Genomic DNA, 17774 nt, shown 5'->3' with positions numbered 1-17774 from the left:
AACAATGATGAAATTTTGGCTTTGTCAAGCCCTAGATGGATCTCTGTCCATAATGTGCCTCCTTTTTTGTGGAATCTTCTTCCTTATGCTCTCGAACCACTAGAGAATGTGGTTAGAATGGATCATATTGACTCTTTGCTCCCGCACATGAACACGCGACTTCTTATTTCCTTGAACCTTGGCATTGACCTTCCGAGGGACCTCAAAGTAGATCCAAAAGGAGAAACTATTTCTTGCCCTATTGAATTTTTGGGTGGACTTAATGCCTGCTTCCTTTGTAGAAGGGAAGAGCAAATCAGGAAAAAATGCCCCCTTATTAAGAGAAAGCATAAGGATCCTAACCCTAATGTCCAGTCTATCAATGTTGATTCTCTACCCACTCCCTCTCCTACTGGCCTGTTCCCTATCTTCCCTCCTTTTGGGGTCTCCCTTCCTGATTTCACCAATGTCGACTCTTTTGTTGCAAGGGACTAGTCTTCCTTTGTTCCTGCATCTCCCTTTCCCCTATGTCTCTTGATTCTTCTCCCTATCTGGCCAACAAACTGGATTCCCTTTGCGCAAAAATCAGGAGGGTCACTCATGCCTCTTTGGGACACCTCTTTGAGGTCACCCCTCCTACTTATTCACTCCCTCAGTATACACAAGATAATCAAAGGAGCAATCAATCTCTCAATTCTCAATTTTTTTAATGTGTAAACTAAAAAAGATGATTGAAGCTTGGAATAGAGTACATGGCTTTATTAAAGAAGGTCTGAAGAGTGAAGGTAATGGGAATGCCAATTTCGAAAAGGAGATCTCTCCTACCCCCTTGATTTCCCCCTCCAGAGACATAAGTATTGCCCTTGATGGCACCTCTTCATGTCCAGTTGGGGAACTAACTAAGCCTGCTAGGGGGAACTTTGGTGCTGTAAAGGCAGATAAAACCTATAGTATCTCAAATTCAGTGATTGACAAGGCCAATAAGGCCTGTAGGGCCTCTAATGACTCTGAGTCTGATGTTCCTGATATTGATAAGCCCAAAGCTACACCCCTTTTAGACTTGGCCTGAGACTTGACAAAGAGGTCGATCTGGCTGTTAAGAGTAATGCTTGTGATAGTGGTTATGAAGATCAAGAGCGCATGGAGACTGGATCAGATGGTGAGCATGAGGATACAAAGAATAAGCAAACTACTTGGGCCATTGTCCCATTTAGAGGTAACTCAAACACATAAATTATGGAACAAGCAATGAAGGAGATAGGTATCAGGAAGGCCAAAAGACATAAAAATAAAGGGAGAAAGAGCAAAAAACAGGGAACCCCTAAGCTAGGGGTGATCAAATGTTTGAATTTAAAAAGAAGAGAGGAAGACCCAGTGGCTCCTCGCTCCTCTCACAGGCTAAGAAATCCCCAAACAAATTTCTCCCTAAATGCTATGATAGCTTTAGGGTGCCAATGGACACCGCCCCCTAAATTTTCATGAACCTAAAGATTGCCTCCTGGAATGTTAGAGGGCTTGAATCCCCAGATAGAAAATATGTGGTGAAAAGATTTTTGAAAATGCATAAATATATTGACATACTATTCCTTCAAGAATTGAAGGTCGTGCATTTTGGCCTCGATATCAGTTTTAAATGCATCTGGTAGAATGCTAGTTATTACTCTACAAAACACAATAAAGGTAGAGGTAGGGAAACCATTCTGGTTAGTAATAAGTTTAGCAAGTTTATTTCTAATTGGGGATGTTCACCTTGCCATAGGTTAGTGTGGATAATCATGAACTACAAAGGGGAGCAAATTGGCATGTCCTCTATATATGCACCTAATGATCATAGAGAAAGAAAATTGAACTTTGGAAATGGATGTACCACTTAGAAGATGTCCCTTGGATAGTAGGAGGGGATTTCAATATGATTGAGGAACCTCCAAACAAGAGTGGAGGCAACAAATTTGAGTGGAAAGGTGATGAGAAATTATTCTGGAATATATTAAAGAACACGATAAGACTTATTGATCTGATGGTTGGAAGGAGGAATGAGTCTAAGACTATTTGGTTCACTTGGTGTAATGCTCAACAGGGTTCCAAAAGGATATATTGTAGACTTGATAGGTTTTCCTACAACATGGATTTTTTCAGTACCATCAAACCTCCTAATGGAAATAATGTGAGAGTTACTCCATTCACACTTTCTGTCCATCACCCTATTTATGCAATGATTTCTCATAGCACTACCACTAGGAGGATGTGTAAAAGAAATCCTACATTTGCCTTGAAGAATAATCTACTGCATGAAGGTGAAATCAAGAAGGCATTCCTCATTATTAGACGATTAATAAGCAAATCAATATGTATGGTAATGCAATTGCCAGATGGAATACTTATGTATCTAGTTGGAGGTCCCTCTTCCAAACTGTAGGAAGGAAAAGAGCCAAATATTTCAGGAAAGTAGAATCAGAAGCACATCAAGTACTTGTCAAGGCTGAGGAATTCATCTAGAATGACCCCTCGAGTGACCTTGCTCAGGGGTCATTATGCCATGCTAAGGACACTCTCAGGAAAATTCAAAATGTGAGAATACAAGGTGTCAGGACTAGAGCTAGAATTAATTATCTAGAGAATGGGGATAGAGGATCCAAATATATATTTTTTAGATTCTTAGGAACAACAAGGCTAGAGAGAATATAGATATAATTTGGGAGAATGGTCAAACACTTACAGACCAAGCATATATTGTTACAAGTGCGGTTGTTGTTGCACTAAAAGATCAACCTGCTAATGCCCAATACAATCACTAGACTTATAGAATCCATAGGAGGCGGTTAAGCCATGTCACAAACCTGAGTGTTGCGCTGCACAACACAAGGAGACCAAGGGCACACACCTTGCAACAATCCCCCCAGCGCAAGCGAGGGGTTTGACCCTGTGACCAAGCTCTGATACCACTTGTTACAATTGCGGTTGCCATTGCACCAAAAGATCGACCTGTTAATGCTCGATACAACCACTAGACTTATAGAATCCACAAGAGGCGGTTAAGCCATGTCACAAACTTGAGCACTGTGCTACACAACACAAGGAGACCAAGGGCACACACCTTGCAACATATATTATGAGAGCCTTTACTCAGTTCTACAAGAAGTTGTTCACTTCAAAAGATATGACAAATAAAAATATGAGGCAAGAGAAAAAATAAGGAATATCATTCCTAAAAAGACTTGCAAGGAGGATGAAGAATTACTGGATAGAGGGCTACCAGTGGAAGAAATCAAGAAAGCTATAAAAGCCCCAAGAAATGATAAGTTCCCTGGGGCCGATGGGTTGACTGTTGAATTATATAAAGAATCCTTGGATTGGATAGGTGAGGATCTGTTGGAGGTCTATAATGAAGCCCTTGAGAAGGGATCTCTAGGAGAGGATATTAGCAAAGGTCTTATCAAGCTTATTCCCAAGGAAGGGGGCAAGTCATTATTAAAGAATTGGAGGCCTATAACATTGCTAAATGTATCTTATAAAATTCTTGCTAAGGTCCTTGCAAGAAGATTGGAATGCATTCTCCCTAAGATAATCAACCCCACCCAAACTGGGTTTGTAAAAGGCAGATTCATTCTAGAAAACATAATCACTTGCTAGGAAGCCATGGACATGGCTAAAAAATCTAATCAGAATGCCTCCATGATAATACTGGACTTTGAAAAGGCCTATGATAGGATATAATGGAGTTTTGTTAATATGATGATGAAGGCTCTTGATCTTCCTAGGTATTTTTTTCTCAATGGTCAACATTCTCATGAAATATGCCAATGCCTATGTTGAGATTAATGGATCAATGTCAAAAACTTTTTACCTTTCTAGGTCAATTAGGTAGGGATGCCCTCTAGCACCTACCATCTTTGTTATTGTAGCTAATGCTATATACTATCTATTAAGGGATCATAGCTTCTCCCCTAAATTTGATTGTGTTTCCCTTCCAGATGGTCAACAACTCTCTAATGTACAATTTGTAGATGATATGACCATTTTGGCAAATATTAAAGAAGACAATATCAATGCTCTAATGTATAAGTTGGATGTGTTTTGTTTAGCATCTGGAAGTAAGATATCACTTCCAAAATAAGTGATGTTGGGGTGGGAAGATCACCCCCCGTTTTGGTTCAATAAATTCACACTTCTTTGAGAAGGCCCTCACTATCAAGTTAGATACCTTGGGATACCATTTGCCATCTGTCCTAACCTTAAAGATATGTGGATTTGGATTAAGGAGAAGATTGATAAGAAGTTAGGCATGTGGAATAAGAGGTATTTAACCCTTGCAAGAAGAGTGCAGGCTTGTCAAAAGATCTTATTTGCATATGACATCTATTACACATCTGCATGGATCTTTAATAACTATCAATTTTGTCACATTCAGAAATAAATCAGAAACTTCTTGTGGTTTGATGGAAAGGGCAGGAAAAAAGGACATGCAATGAAATGGAGTTGGTGTGTAATGAGTAAAGAGAAAGGGGGACTACGTCTGAAGGACCTAAGGTGGCAGGGCATAACTCTTACAACCAAATGGATTTTTAGAGCTCTAGTAGGAAGTGAACCTTGGAAAATTCTCATAAGACATAATATTGCTAAATCTGCTCCTGAGAGGAGCTCCTTTTGGAAAAACCTATCTCTTAATGATATTATTGCAAGGCAATTTGAAGTAAGACCCGTTGGGTTCTATGTGTTCAAATCCATTTGGAAGGCATGGAACAACATTAGACAATATATAACTAATAATGGCATTGTGTGGGATGGTAAGGAGATATGTGGTGAAAGATTGATTTGGTGGAATCTAAAGCACAAAGGCAGGTCTCTAGCCTTGCTTCAAGGATGCTCTGCAAAAATGTGGGCCTTTAAGGGCTTGAGGGCTCTTCAAGATATCATCAAGGATGGACATTTGATAAGTTGGAGTGATATCAGACAACTATACAATATTCCTGATTCCCACTTGAAAACTTACTCCATTTTAAGAGATGCTTGCACCTCCCTTTGCCTCCCCAAGCCTTGCTCTGTCTTTGAATCCAAGTTTGTCTCCTTTAAGTGTCTTGATGCTTATGTGTTGCCGAATACCAAAACTAAGTCTATTTAATCCCTACTTGCTGATGATGAATTTGTCTCTTCCCATGCTAACTCCTGTTGGGGCCTAGACTTGAGTGATGCTTCTTGGTCTAAGATTTTCCGCTCCCTTTGGTGCAGACCTGTGGAACCCAAAAATAAATGTTTTCTTTGGCAATTTGATCTCCATAGACTCCCTCTTAGAATGACTAATGGTGACCTCTCCTTATGCTCAACCTGCAGAGTACTTGATACCATTAAGCATATTTTCTTTAACTAGTTTTTTGCCAATGAAGTCAGGAACATCTTTAATATTTGTATTGGGGGTAATGTTTTTGTTCAGGATATTCTAACTGGGTATATTCATGGCCTTAACAATATAGCTAATGTTTTTTGGTCTATCCTCTCTAATGAAATTATTTGGATCATTTGGACATGTGGGAATAAAAATGTGTGATGTGGCAGGGACAAGTTTCTTACTGAATCTTGAAGGAGACTCATCACTCATGATGTTTCTATGCAAGTTACAGTGGCCACGAGGTTTGCAAGGAAGAAGTTTGATCGACTTCTACATGATGGTTCAGTTAGAGCCTTCAACTGAGAGATATCACATGGGTTCTCTTGGACTCGTAGCTCCAATGAGAGGACACCCTTTGAGGTTGGTCTGCATAACTTTGTCTCTGAGCTCAAAAAGCAGAGGGATGCCCACATGCAGCAATAGGGCTAAAATGTTCCCATGGCGATACCTGTAATGCATCCCTATATTGACCCCATACTTTGGGGTAAGGAACTGTTCTGGAAGGAGGGTCTGCAAGCCCGATGAGGAGATAATATGACATTTGATCCTTCACTATAACATATATAGTATTGTATATGAACCAGTAGCATATAAGCGACGAAGCAAATGTATATTTTTGAGTTTTGTTAGCGTGTGAATTGCATCACAGGTCTACTATGAATTTGAACATGTCATCTTAAGATTGTTAGCTGGTCTTGCCATTTTGTACCGTGACTTCTTTATATTTAATATAAAAAAAAAATTAAACTTACAAAACTTCATTAAATTTCATTACCAAACGTTGATAAATATCCAATCCTAAAATTAAGGGATAAGATCATGACCTAATCTTTTACTTATGACACCACCACAAAAACATATTTAAACTTTAATTAAAAAATAATCATAAAAAAATCCACATATAATTACTACCACATAGTAAGAAAATTTGATTCATGGCTGAAAATAAATTATAATGTTTGCCCACAGGTGAAGACGTTTGTGTGGTAGTAATTTCTATAATATAATATCTGGCTATTACCCATTCAAAGGCAATTGGTAGGAAAGTTTTCAACCCCGAAAGCACGGAAAGAAGAAGAAAAAAAGGAACAACCAAGTAATGGTCACAATCCCAGCGTAAATTTGACGGTAAACCTGCTTTGACCAATAAATTTATTGTTAAATTGTTTTTATTTGATCTGTATTATAGATCAAATGTACATTTAACCACAACTCCAATGTAAAATTTCTCACATGGTATAATATTTACAGTATTCCCGTCCAAAATTTCTTCTCACGCGGTACGGTATTTACAGTAGATTCTTCTTATTCCAATCCAAAATTTCTTCTTTCACATGGTACAGTATTTAGAGTATTCCAGTCCAAATTTTCTTCTTTCACGCGGTACGGTATTTCAAAATTTTGAGTTGTATTTTATGGAAAATATTTGCGCATACGGCCATACGGCCACTAAATTAGGGCTTAGATTGGAAGAGTCCTAAAGCGAAAGCGTCGGAAGGAGCTTGCTTGACTTTCACGCGGCCTTTACACGGTATATTGACTTTGTGGAATGCGGGCCAGCCATCCCACTTAAATTTCTTCGTACCCATCAGGTTTTTCCTTTTGGGGTACCCCACATTGTTATCATAACACGCCTATTACCTGGTTTTTTAGACGCCTTTGGTTTTTGTGCCTGCCCTGGAATGTCAGTATCATTCTCATTCTTCTTTCTTGGCTGCTTCCTTCAACGCTCGTTAGCAGATTTTAAAGATGGGATAAATAAGGGCAGTTGGAATTTAATTTGATTCTAAGCCTTACAAAACTGTTTGACAAAAAATATCAGAAATTGGATACGGAGACTTGCGTGTGAATTGGGCTAGTCAAGATTCGAACCCTGGGAAGCTCGATAAAATAATTGTCAGGCAGATTGAAACGGAGACTGGTATGTATGTTTGAGTATCAGAGATGAAGTCTGGGGGTAATTAGTTGCAGTAAGGGCTAATTAGATTCAAACTGTTACAAGTTCAATTATAAAAATCTGGGTCAAGTCGATACAGTGAGACTGGCCTGTTTCAGTCAATCAGGTATGAAATTTTGGTAGAAGAGGCAAGATTAGGATATATGATTCAAGCTGTGCAAAGTTTGATGAAAGAAAATATTTGGGTTTAAGTGATATAGAGACTGGCCTGTATTCGACAATTAGGTGTACAGATTGAGGTTAATAGGGGTTTTCGAGGTATAATTAGATTCCAATTAAGTCTTCTCAGAAAAGAATCTGTCAGAACAATCTAGACTGGTATTTGTCCTTACAAACAGACAGAGATTGAATGCAAGTAAGGGGGTGCAATTGGGGCTAATTAGGTTTCATCTTTCTCATTACGGAGACTGATCTGTATCTGGGTAATGCTTGATTTTGCTAGGTGAAGAAGGAAAGGAATGATGAGATCGTGTTTGAGGCCGATAGAGAGATTTCTATGTGCTGGCAGGGGTATGACCGATCGTGATGCACTTCTGTGGCACAGGGATTTGAAGCCCCACTCTTCTGGGGATTTTTCTATTGCGGTGGTGCAGGCCAATTCCTCGCTGGAAGATCAGGGGCAAGTGTTGAATAGCACCTTTGGGACTTATATTGGCGTCTACGATGGCCACGGAGGTCCTGAAGCTTCCAGATTTATCAATAGCCATTTGTTTCCTCATGTTGAAAGTAAGTAAATTGCCTATTACTATTTCAAGCCAAGATCAGATTTTGTTATTGTTGTGTGTGGGGTGTGTATGCGCGCGCGCGTGTGCTCACACGTAGATAGTTTGTCCACTGTCTTGATAGTAGAATTTGGTTTTAGTGGTTTCGTTTACTAGTTTTGCTGATTTTGACAAGTGTTCTGTATTATTCATTTTTTGTCAAATCTCTCATTCCAATAGGCTTTATGCCTTCCGGGGTTTGAACCTGGATCTTTTTGCATGGGGGATAAACATGTTTGAACGAATGGGTGGGGTGGCTTTGCTTTTCAACTTTTTAGGGAGAATGCTTTTAAAGAAAAAAAATTGGAGATATGAATCCACTATGAAATTACGTGATGCCTCCCCTTTTATCTGGCTGGGCAGGAACTTGAAATGTACTGTTTTACTAATGCATTACAGTCATACAAGTTGGCATTTTTATGGCACTGCAATTGAGTGCTCACACCATTTGTGAGGTTTACGTGCAGGTTTCAAACTGGGGACCACACCCTCACTGGGCCTGTGTGTTACTGCTGCACCTCAGGCATGGACTTTTTTTAGCAGCTTTGCACTCGTGTACTCTTGGGTTTTTAATCTTTTTTGTATTCCTTTATTTTGAGCTGGTGAGGATAAGGGTTTAAACGGTAATCCAAGTTTACTGGGATGCACCAGCCAGTCTGTGCGGGGATGATATTTGCTAGCGGGGAATGCAGGAATATCCATCAAGTTGAATTAGGTCTAAAATTTTCTTTGGACCGATATCGTCAGCACATAAAAATGCTATATATCTATTAATTATTGAAAACAAATACCCAAAGAATGGGTAATAGGAAACATCTGATAGGTTTGTTAATTCATCTGATTTCTTTTAGGATGTATATGATGGCTACCTTAGGAATTGTATATAATCAGTAGTTATAAGGTTACATTTTCATTTCCTTCTCAACACTGTTCTGAGCAGTGAGCATTGGTTTTGTTTTTTTGATTGATTTTTTATCATCCATATTTTACTCTATTGCTTTAGGATAAGTGCTCTTAATAAATATCTGAAAAACACTACAATTACGGACTTCACAGATTTGATGGTTGTCTTCGTATCCATAGCTAATCTGCATAATCATAGCCCAGGAGATGATGTTACTAGTCTTTGAGTTTGGAGGACTTTGCAGGTCACCATGCGACTGCTTAGCTTATTTTGGCTAGCAGCCACTGCTCAACTTTTTGACCAGCAATTTGTGGAGCTAGTGGCCCCATGCATATTAAACTTTGCTGCTTATTTTTAAGCCGTTCCCTTAAATGGTAATTCTTAAATGTAGTTCATAGTAATAATTTTTGCAAATAAAATTTGGAAAAAAATTGGAGGCTAATAAAAAGGAGAGAAAAAATTTGTGAAGCCACGTGTCATTTTTCTCAATAAGCAGTTGCTGCTTATTTTTAGTCCCCCTTTTTTTAAAGCTTATTTTCAATTTTTAAACATTAGCTGATCCACTAAAATAGGGAAAGATTCGAATTTATTCCCTTCCCATAGCTAAAAATTTAAGCAGAATTGTACTTAAGCAGCCACATGCCACATGAGGACATCTCGTCTCTCAAGTGGTCTGTAGTTCAACTGGTGAAAATGCGTAACCCATAAACCAAAGGAGACTAGAAATTTGTGCAAGCTAAAAGTTATTGGTTGTTTGACTCCATTGGGAAAATCCAATAGTCTCTCATCAGTCATCTACATAGCTAACAAAAGTGTTCGTTCTGATTTACCATACTTAACAGTTCTTGCAATGGATAATGGATGTTAGTTTATGCCATCAAGCAGTTGTTTGATGTTTTGATTTTGGATATTAACGGTATGAATACAGGAAATTGTTTCTGGTAACTTAGTATTCTGTTTCCAGGTTGTTGAAATGTTCCCCTATCCTTGAAACTTATTAAAACTCCTAGAGAGGGGCCAGAAACTTCTAAAGATGTCTTTGGGAATTTTGGAAAGCTCTTTCACAGTTCCAAGCTCTTTCAAGATATTTTCTGCTCTAGGTTTGGCTGTACGAAATGTTTCTTAAAAGTTTTCAATACCATTCACAAGAGTTTCTAAGTTTTCAATAGTTTCCAGAGGTTTCTACTATTTATAATTTTATAGTACCAATTTATGTCGATATCATTTCTTTAAGAGGTCTACCCCACAATTTGTATTGATGCATCATGACCTTGTCAACTGCTGCTTCCAATACTCAATTTCCTGTTATCGTTATAATTTAGACATCAGCAAGTGTTGGTGTTTTTAGATGTGGTGAATTTTAGAATTATACGTGGAAAAACTGAAAGCATTATGTGTTTTGGCAATATGGTTTGGTGTTTTTGGTATGTAGGTGCTATGGGAAATTTATTGTAGAAGGTGGGTGGTTATGTTTTTCTTAGGGGTTGAGTGAGTATTTGGTTGAAAGAGTTTTGTTTTTTTATCACCTTTGTTTGGAGATTTGGTGTTTTAATGGTGTGACGTGTGTCATGGAATGGAGATTGTGACTCAAGCAGTTGGGTTTATTGTGATATAAATGGTCGCGCTCCTTGTTTTCAAGTGTGGAATTAGGGTTAAGAAATTTCAACAATTAGCAGTTGAAATTTGCTGTTTGGTTTAATCTTGTCCTTTGGGAGATGAGAGAATTTTGGGCTGAAAGGTTGGGTGAATTTCAACAATTGGGGTTTTTGATTTAGCCTTAAGAGATTTAAAGAGTTTTGTTTCGGAAGGTTGATTCTATTCCCAGCAGTTCGGCATGAAGTGATATCATTTGGCTCACCCTAATTTTTGAGAAGGGAAAAATGGGGTTTGTGATTAAAATTAGCCCTTACAGGGATCAGAGCATGCTGTCTATGGATTGTTCCAAGATTTTATGTTTGTGCAGTTTTATGCCAATGTCAATGATCCCTGCTTATTTTTGTTGTTGGTTGTTTATTTATCTTTTGTGCCATGCTAGCTATTGCAGTAAATAGAACTTTGCAAACTTTCATTGTTCAATTGTTCGATATTTATATTAGATTGATATTGAGTGTAAATTTACATGTACATCTGATGCTTTTTTAATGCCTGGTTATTGCTGCATGGTTGCAATTAGCTCTTTCCTTTCGAAAATATAAATTTAATATTTTATCCAATGATCTTACAAAGATTGATGTGTGTTTCATTGCCTCCCTTTTATCTGTTGACACTTTTGCATAAAAGATTAATAGGTATGCTTTAATTGAGCTTTCAGCAATTGCAGGATGTTCTATATGGAAGAATGATTTTTTTTTTGGATGGACCCTAAACAGTTTTGATAGCTTGTGTGCTTTTAAATTATAAAGACAGTTTTTTTTGCCCAGAAATATTTGTTGGGGTTTTTGATAACTAACATGTGATCATTTCCTTTATTAAAATTTAATACATTACTTGTTGCTGTTATTGATAACCAACTTTGTTTTTATTTGAATTGCAGAATTTGCCTTGGAAGAGGGGGGCATGTCTGCAGAAGTTCTCCAAAAAGCATTCAATGCGACAGAACAAGAATTTTTGCAGCTTGTGAAGAGATCTTGGCCAACACAGCCACAGATGGCTTCAGTTGGATCTTGTTGTCTTGTAGGAGCAATATCTAATGACACATTGTATGTTGCAAATTGTGGTGATTCAAGAGCTGTTTTGGGAAGTGTGTGCCAAACAAAAAAATCATTTAAAGCAGAGCGTCTTTCTGCTGAACATAACGTTGCCTTGGAGGATGTTAGGAAGGAATTAAGAGATTTGCATCCAGATGATTCTCACATAGTTGTTTTCAGACAAGGTGTCTGGCGTGTGAAGGGAATAATACAGGTAATGGAAATTGAACCGGTTACACTCACCTTAGGGGACCGAGATACAGGCTCTGATTTTTTAAGTTGTTGCATACTTGCAGGTTGGTCGTGTACTTCGCTAATCTTGCTTACACTTTAACCAAACAGGTATTGTCATCTGTTTGGTGAAGTTCATTGCCTGTATAATGTTAAATCTTTGAGAAATATGTCACATAACTTGCAAAATATAGTCTCCTGGGATTTCTTCCCTAGAGCTGACAATAGACCAAACAAGACAATAGAAATTATGTTCTTGATTAAACAAATAGGGGTGTTTGTCTGTTCAATTAGCTAAAGAGGTACGAAGGGGCATAAAATAATATAGGGAGAGCGAAATGGAATTGTTGAGACAAAATGAGTTTAAACGGTGAGCACTTTGGGATAGAACTAATCATTTTCTAAATCCTCACATTAAACAATCAATTATGTACCCAGTATACACTGTTAACAGAAGTATACGTTAGCCACACAGGTTGGCCCTCTGAATTGCATTGATCCGAGTTTCACAGTTTTATTGTTTCTTATTGGATCCTCCACTGTGACATCTGATGTTTTGGAGACTAGTCTAGTTTTGATAGGCATCCTATTTCCACAGTCCATGATGTGTTTGAGAGTGCTTTTGGATAAAACAGTCTCATAGTTTTAACATCAATTTGTTGGATCACATTCCGTGATTTGTCATCAGGATGAGGAATCTTTTTACGCAAGCTGGGCTCTATGTTTGTGATTCTTTATCAGGAGCTGCACTCTATCATTGAATTATCCTTGTCATGTTTGTGAATATTATCTTAGTTGGTTTTAATAAATTTATTGAATATTCTAAGTTGATTAACATGTATTCATACCAGCCTCATATGATACTGTCCTCTAGTATAGTTGGCTTGTTTTTTAGTTGACAAAAAAATTTCCTTTTTCCATGGGATTGACCCTCACCTTTAGCTTTCTAAGGGTCACATTCACACTACATTTCCCATCCCTGTGCCCATTAACAGTCTGTTGAGTTGTCTTATGCCTAGGATTTGGTTGCGTCTCTGCATTTCCTTTTCTTCTAGTGTTTCCTGGCCACTTGTTTATTGAGACATAAATGGTCATTTCTGAATCCTTTATCTTCTAGTTTATGGGTTTCCTCTGAAGTGTGCTAAGAGCTACAAGGGCTTGTCTGTAGTCTTGTGATTTTTGTTTGTAGGAAATGGTTTGTTTATTGTGGCTGTGGTTTCTTCTTCTTTGACCTTCAGTGAGGTTTCCAATCCTCCTCCTGGATAGAATTTTTCACTTTTAAAGCCAGAAATTGAATGGCAACAGAACACAAATATTGATTATAACCAATTTCGCACTCCCTTTGCTTGTCTTAGTATTTGACTCCCAGGCTATAAGTTTAAACTTTTAAGACATTGTTTGTCAGCAGGGAATTGCACCAGTCTTGAAGGTCTCCCTGTCACCTTCCCTTTGACATTCCTTCCTGCTGTTGAGGAATAATCTCTTCTAAGGTTCTTTGGGTGCAACTATCCTAAATGTCTGTCTGTATTACAAGTCTTTTCTGAATAGCTGAGGCTTGATAGAAGCTGCCAACAACTTTCTTGTGTGAATTTACACATATTCTGGCATACTTATGTTGACCATTGTGCCTGTTTTTTCAAAGGTCAAAAGATAAAGAGTCTATAGACATACCTGGAATAATTCCGTGTGCTTAAATCAAGCACTCTCCCTGGTTTTCCAAATGTCAATAGACAGATTCTATAGGCATACGTGAAAGACTTCCCTGTGTTTAAATCCATATGTAAATCTGAAAGTCTTACAAATACATACAACACGAAAGTGGATGGTGCCTCCTTGAGCCAGTTGATATCTTGTGCACTGTACTTCATGAATCAACTGGATCTATGCGCTACAAACATGATTCTGTCAAAGATATAGCTTTGATTCTCCACTATACTGAAATTAACAAAAAAGCTGACTGTAGGGAAATAGCAGAGTCAGGGCCTGCTGTTTGATTCTTTAAAATTTCAGCATGCATTTCTCTATATTCTCGGTCAGAGAGAAGACTTAGAATTGGTACATCAGTTCTCTGCTCCCCAGGACCAGTATATGTCATGTGGGCTCTTGGTTGAATTATTTAGAAGAAATAATTGGCATTTCTCAAACTAGAAAATATCTCATGCCATTAGGGATGCTGTCAACTTCTCTTCCCCTTTGTGTTAAATTATTGTCAATTTCCTTTGATTTAGGTCAGACAACAGAGAGGTAACTGTCTGCCATCCATACTGATCTCTTAGAAATAACGAGACTGAACAGAAAACAAGAAGCAAGACCAAGAGTGTATTAGATTGTGATGCTGTCTAAAAGTTCAGAGCCTACTATATATTTCTGCACTATGCTTACAGATGTCTCTTGTAACTATAGCATTGGTGCACATCACAATTTTTAGTCGTTTTGTTGTTTGAGTTCTTTAACTGGTATATTATGGAATCTTAAACTTTCATGTGCAAATTTATTGATAGAAAATCATCGCTTCTTCATCATTTTACAGGGTTTTCGAAAACTTATTTGGTAAGCCAACAATTTCATATTCTATTGCAAACTTCATTAGTCCTTTCTACTTGAAGTGTATCAAAGCCTTTTGCCCATGTTAAATGTTACCAATCTTATTCATTCCTATTTTTAGTCTTCTGTATAATGTTAATTGCATGCATTTTCACTCTACATATTTGTAGCTTTTGTTTGAGTTTAACTGATGTGTGATTGTATGGATTTTATTCTTGAACCACAATTGAAGAAAATGATAAGTTGTATTCTGTTTCAATCTTATCAAATCATTGGAGAACTCAGAAGACTTATTTACACATTTGGCAGAGCATATGTTGTTTACTTAAAACATTAAGTAGGTAGTCTAGAATTGTTTGGCATCATAGGCATTGCAGTAAAATACTGACATTCTAGAAAAAGTGTAAATTCTACTCGCAATTGGGCATTAAAATTTCAATTTTTTTTGGAACAATGGTTATAACTTATTTTTAATCATCTTTCACCTTCAAGGATTCTTAAACTCTTTTCTTACTAGAATCGTACCATTTTTTTGACATTGAGATGCTGAAATAAAAATTCTGTGAGATAGATTGAGAAAATATTGGCTAACTAACTAGAGTCTAGTATAGAGAGACAGTGGGGCAATGTGGGTGTAGGTGGAAAATAGTCATGACATTGTTTACTAATCCACACCTTGGAAAGTAACCACTCAAGTTAATAGAAATTAATCTAGTTTGGCATGAGAGGCAGAATTTCTATGCATTTTAAAAAAGGTGCAGAGCTTTATTCTTTGATGTTATACACAATTTAAAAATTCTCATGATATGACAACCGGCCAATGTGCTGATATTGACTTTCGGGACTCTCTTTAGAATTTGACACAGAAGAACTACCGATATTCTTAAAGATCATTATTGTTATGGAAGTAGTAGTTGGTTTGAACTGTTTCATTATAATCTCCCAAAGACTCTTGTTAAACCATTTTGGCATTTGGTTCTTCAGCACTAACTCTGGGATTTTTTCATAGGTATCCAGGTCCATTGGAGATATATATTTGAAAAAACCAGATTTCAACAAGGACCCTCTTTTTGCACAGTTTGGGTTTCCAGTCCCGCTTCAGAGGCCAGTTATGACAGCAGAGCCATCCATCCATGTGCGTCAGCTCAAACCACAGGACCAGTTCCTAATATTTGCCTCTGATGGTTTGTGGGAACAAATAACCGACAAAGAAGCTGTTGAGATTGTGCAAAAAAATCCACGCCCAGTATGTGGACTTTCCCAATTTTTTTCTATGAATATTTAATATCTAGATGTGGTAGCCATTGCATTGTTCATATTTGAATTCTTTTCATGCATCTTCTGGCTATGTATGCTGAAACTGCAGCTGCAATTTACTAATAGCTAAATAAAGTCATTAATAGCTTTCTATTATTTAGCACGGGGCCATATGATGATTATAATTTATAAACATGCACATCTTGTGCCCCAACTTGTAGGGAATTGCAAAAAGGTTGATTAAAGCTGCTCTTGAGGAGGTTGCCAAGAAGCGGGAGATGAGGCCTTCTGACCTAAGGAAGATTGATAGAGGCGTGCGTCGACACTTCCATGATGATATTACTGTTATTGTAATTTATTTGGACCATAACTTGCTTAATGCAAAGTCAAATTTACATTTGAAATCTAAGAGAAGCTTTGAGTGCACATCAGTTCCAGTGGATATATATTCTTCAGCTGAAATGGGAATGGGTGAATCTTCTTGATTGATTTGATCTCCCAGGAAAGAAATATGACACTTATCACACCTATCTTCAGGTGGTCTGCAAGCATTCTTTCATTTGAAGGCCAAATTTTGTGCTAGTTTAGGCTATCCATAGGTTTTTTCATTTGTAAATCACCAACAGATTTTATACAGCTGATTGGGTATCTAATTTAATTTATCCAGATTCCAAATGTAATAAAAGCATCAAGAAACTCTATGTAAATACCACGATTCCTCTTCATAAAGCAATTCAGAGATTAACATGGGCCTTAATGCTCTAGCAACTTTGTAATGGTACGTGTATCTTTATGCACAGCTATTGTTATAGCCAGTGCTGTATGAATGCCAGCTTGCTGGATTGACGTGGCTCTTAGTTCTATTGGGCGTTTGTGATAGCATGCTTATTTTTTTACAATGCCCAGCATTATGTCATAACTAAAGCCGTATGAATGTCAGCTTGCTGGCCTAATATGGCTCTTAGTTTTAGGATTACTTGAAATTTGTGATGGTACTGCGTGCTGGTTAATATTATGGCATAGTCAATGCAGTGTGTTTGCCAGCTTGGTGGTTTCCATATTGTGTATTTGTGTCATGGTTCAACTTGTAGTTGAAAATTATTTCATATAAGAAACAGGAATTGTGAGACCTTATAAGTTTTTATCATCAAGATATCTTTGACCAGCAATATTTGTCTGTATTGCACCTTCTCTTCTGATTTTGTCTCCATACTAAGTAAAGGATCAGTTCAAAATAATTACACATGTTTCTGTCCTTTTTATATACCTACCTGTGAAGTGCAAGTCAAAACTATTCTTTCTGTCTAGGTAATTTCTAATATCTGATTACACTATTAAAATATTTTCGGCTACGTAATATTTTTTTCGAACCAGTTGAGCTTTCTGTAATGGCCCTCTAAAGCAATAATAGTGCATGTAATGAGTATGGTATAGTCTATTTTATTATTTGGACGATTTAAGAGATTGAGGTGGTTATGCCATGATCTATAAGCTGACATGCAGAAATTGCATGGATTAACTGAGTATTTTTTCAACAAGAAATGCTGTATATATTGTAGTAGCAAAAACTTTTTTTGGGGAATAAATTGGCAAACTATAAGATAACAATTTCTCCAAAAATTGGGAAAAAACTGAGAATCAAAGAACACACAAGCATCTTTCTTTAATTAAAGACAATTTAATTGCATAGAGGTAAAGTGAATAGAATTATTCGTAGTTTACAGTATGGATTTAAGAATATAATGTTATTAATATTTTTTTGATTACACTAGATTGAATTTGTAGTTTGAACTTGAAAACCAATTACAAATAAAGTGCAAGTTCCAAAAAGTGGAGAGATAACCCCTGTTGCTGCAAAGTTTGTTGCACCATGGGGTCTGGAAGTCGTGATAATGAAAGTCCAAGGTCGAAGTCTTGTGAGTTGAACAACCAATTTAGAGTCAAACTGTGCATCCCCAAAGACACAAAGCTCTTCGTCGCCAAAAGTCTTAACTCGTCATTTGACAATCATTCGAATTTTGTTCAACCTTACCAAAGTTTATCGGTTGATCTTCCTCGATGGTACTTAATA

General features: G+C 37.3%; 1 protein-coding gene across 2 annotated transcripts; it reads left to right on the top strand.

The window, feature by feature from the left end:
• The first annotated feature begins 6947 nt into the window (after window positions 1-6947).
• LOC131038882 (probable protein phosphatase 2C 63) lies at window positions 6948-16566 on the top strand. Of its 2 annotated transcripts, none has more exons than XM_057971443.2 (5): window positions 6948-7283; window positions 7762-8045; window positions 11518-11885; window positions 15456-15692; window positions 15925-16566. In XM_057971443.2, exons 2-5 carry the CDS (start codon window positions 7778-7780, stop codon window positions 16186-16188), a joined length of 1137 nt encoding a protein of 378 aa, XP_057827426.1. In that variant the 5' UTR covers window positions 6948-7283; window positions 7762-7777; the 3' UTR covers window positions 16189-16566. The 2 variants fall into 2 exon arrangements, with proteins under 2 accessions (XP_057827426.1, XP_057827425.1); XM_057971442.2 differs by lacking the exon at window positions 6948-7283 and adding an exon at window positions 7290-7425.
• Window positions 16567-17774: the final 1208 nt, after the last annotated feature.

The sequence above is a fragment of the Cryptomeria japonica genome, chromosome 9 (genome assembly GCF_030272615.1).
Source record: "Cryptomeria japonica chromosome 9, Sugi_1.0, whole genome shotgun sequence".
Classification (NCBI taxonomy): domain Eukaryota; kingdom Viridiplantae; phylum Streptophyta; class Pinopsida; order Cupressales; family Cupressaceae; genus Cryptomeria; species Cryptomeria japonica.
Note: the sequence above shows the minus strand (reverse complement) of the source record. Positions and strands in the feature narration are given on the sequence as shown.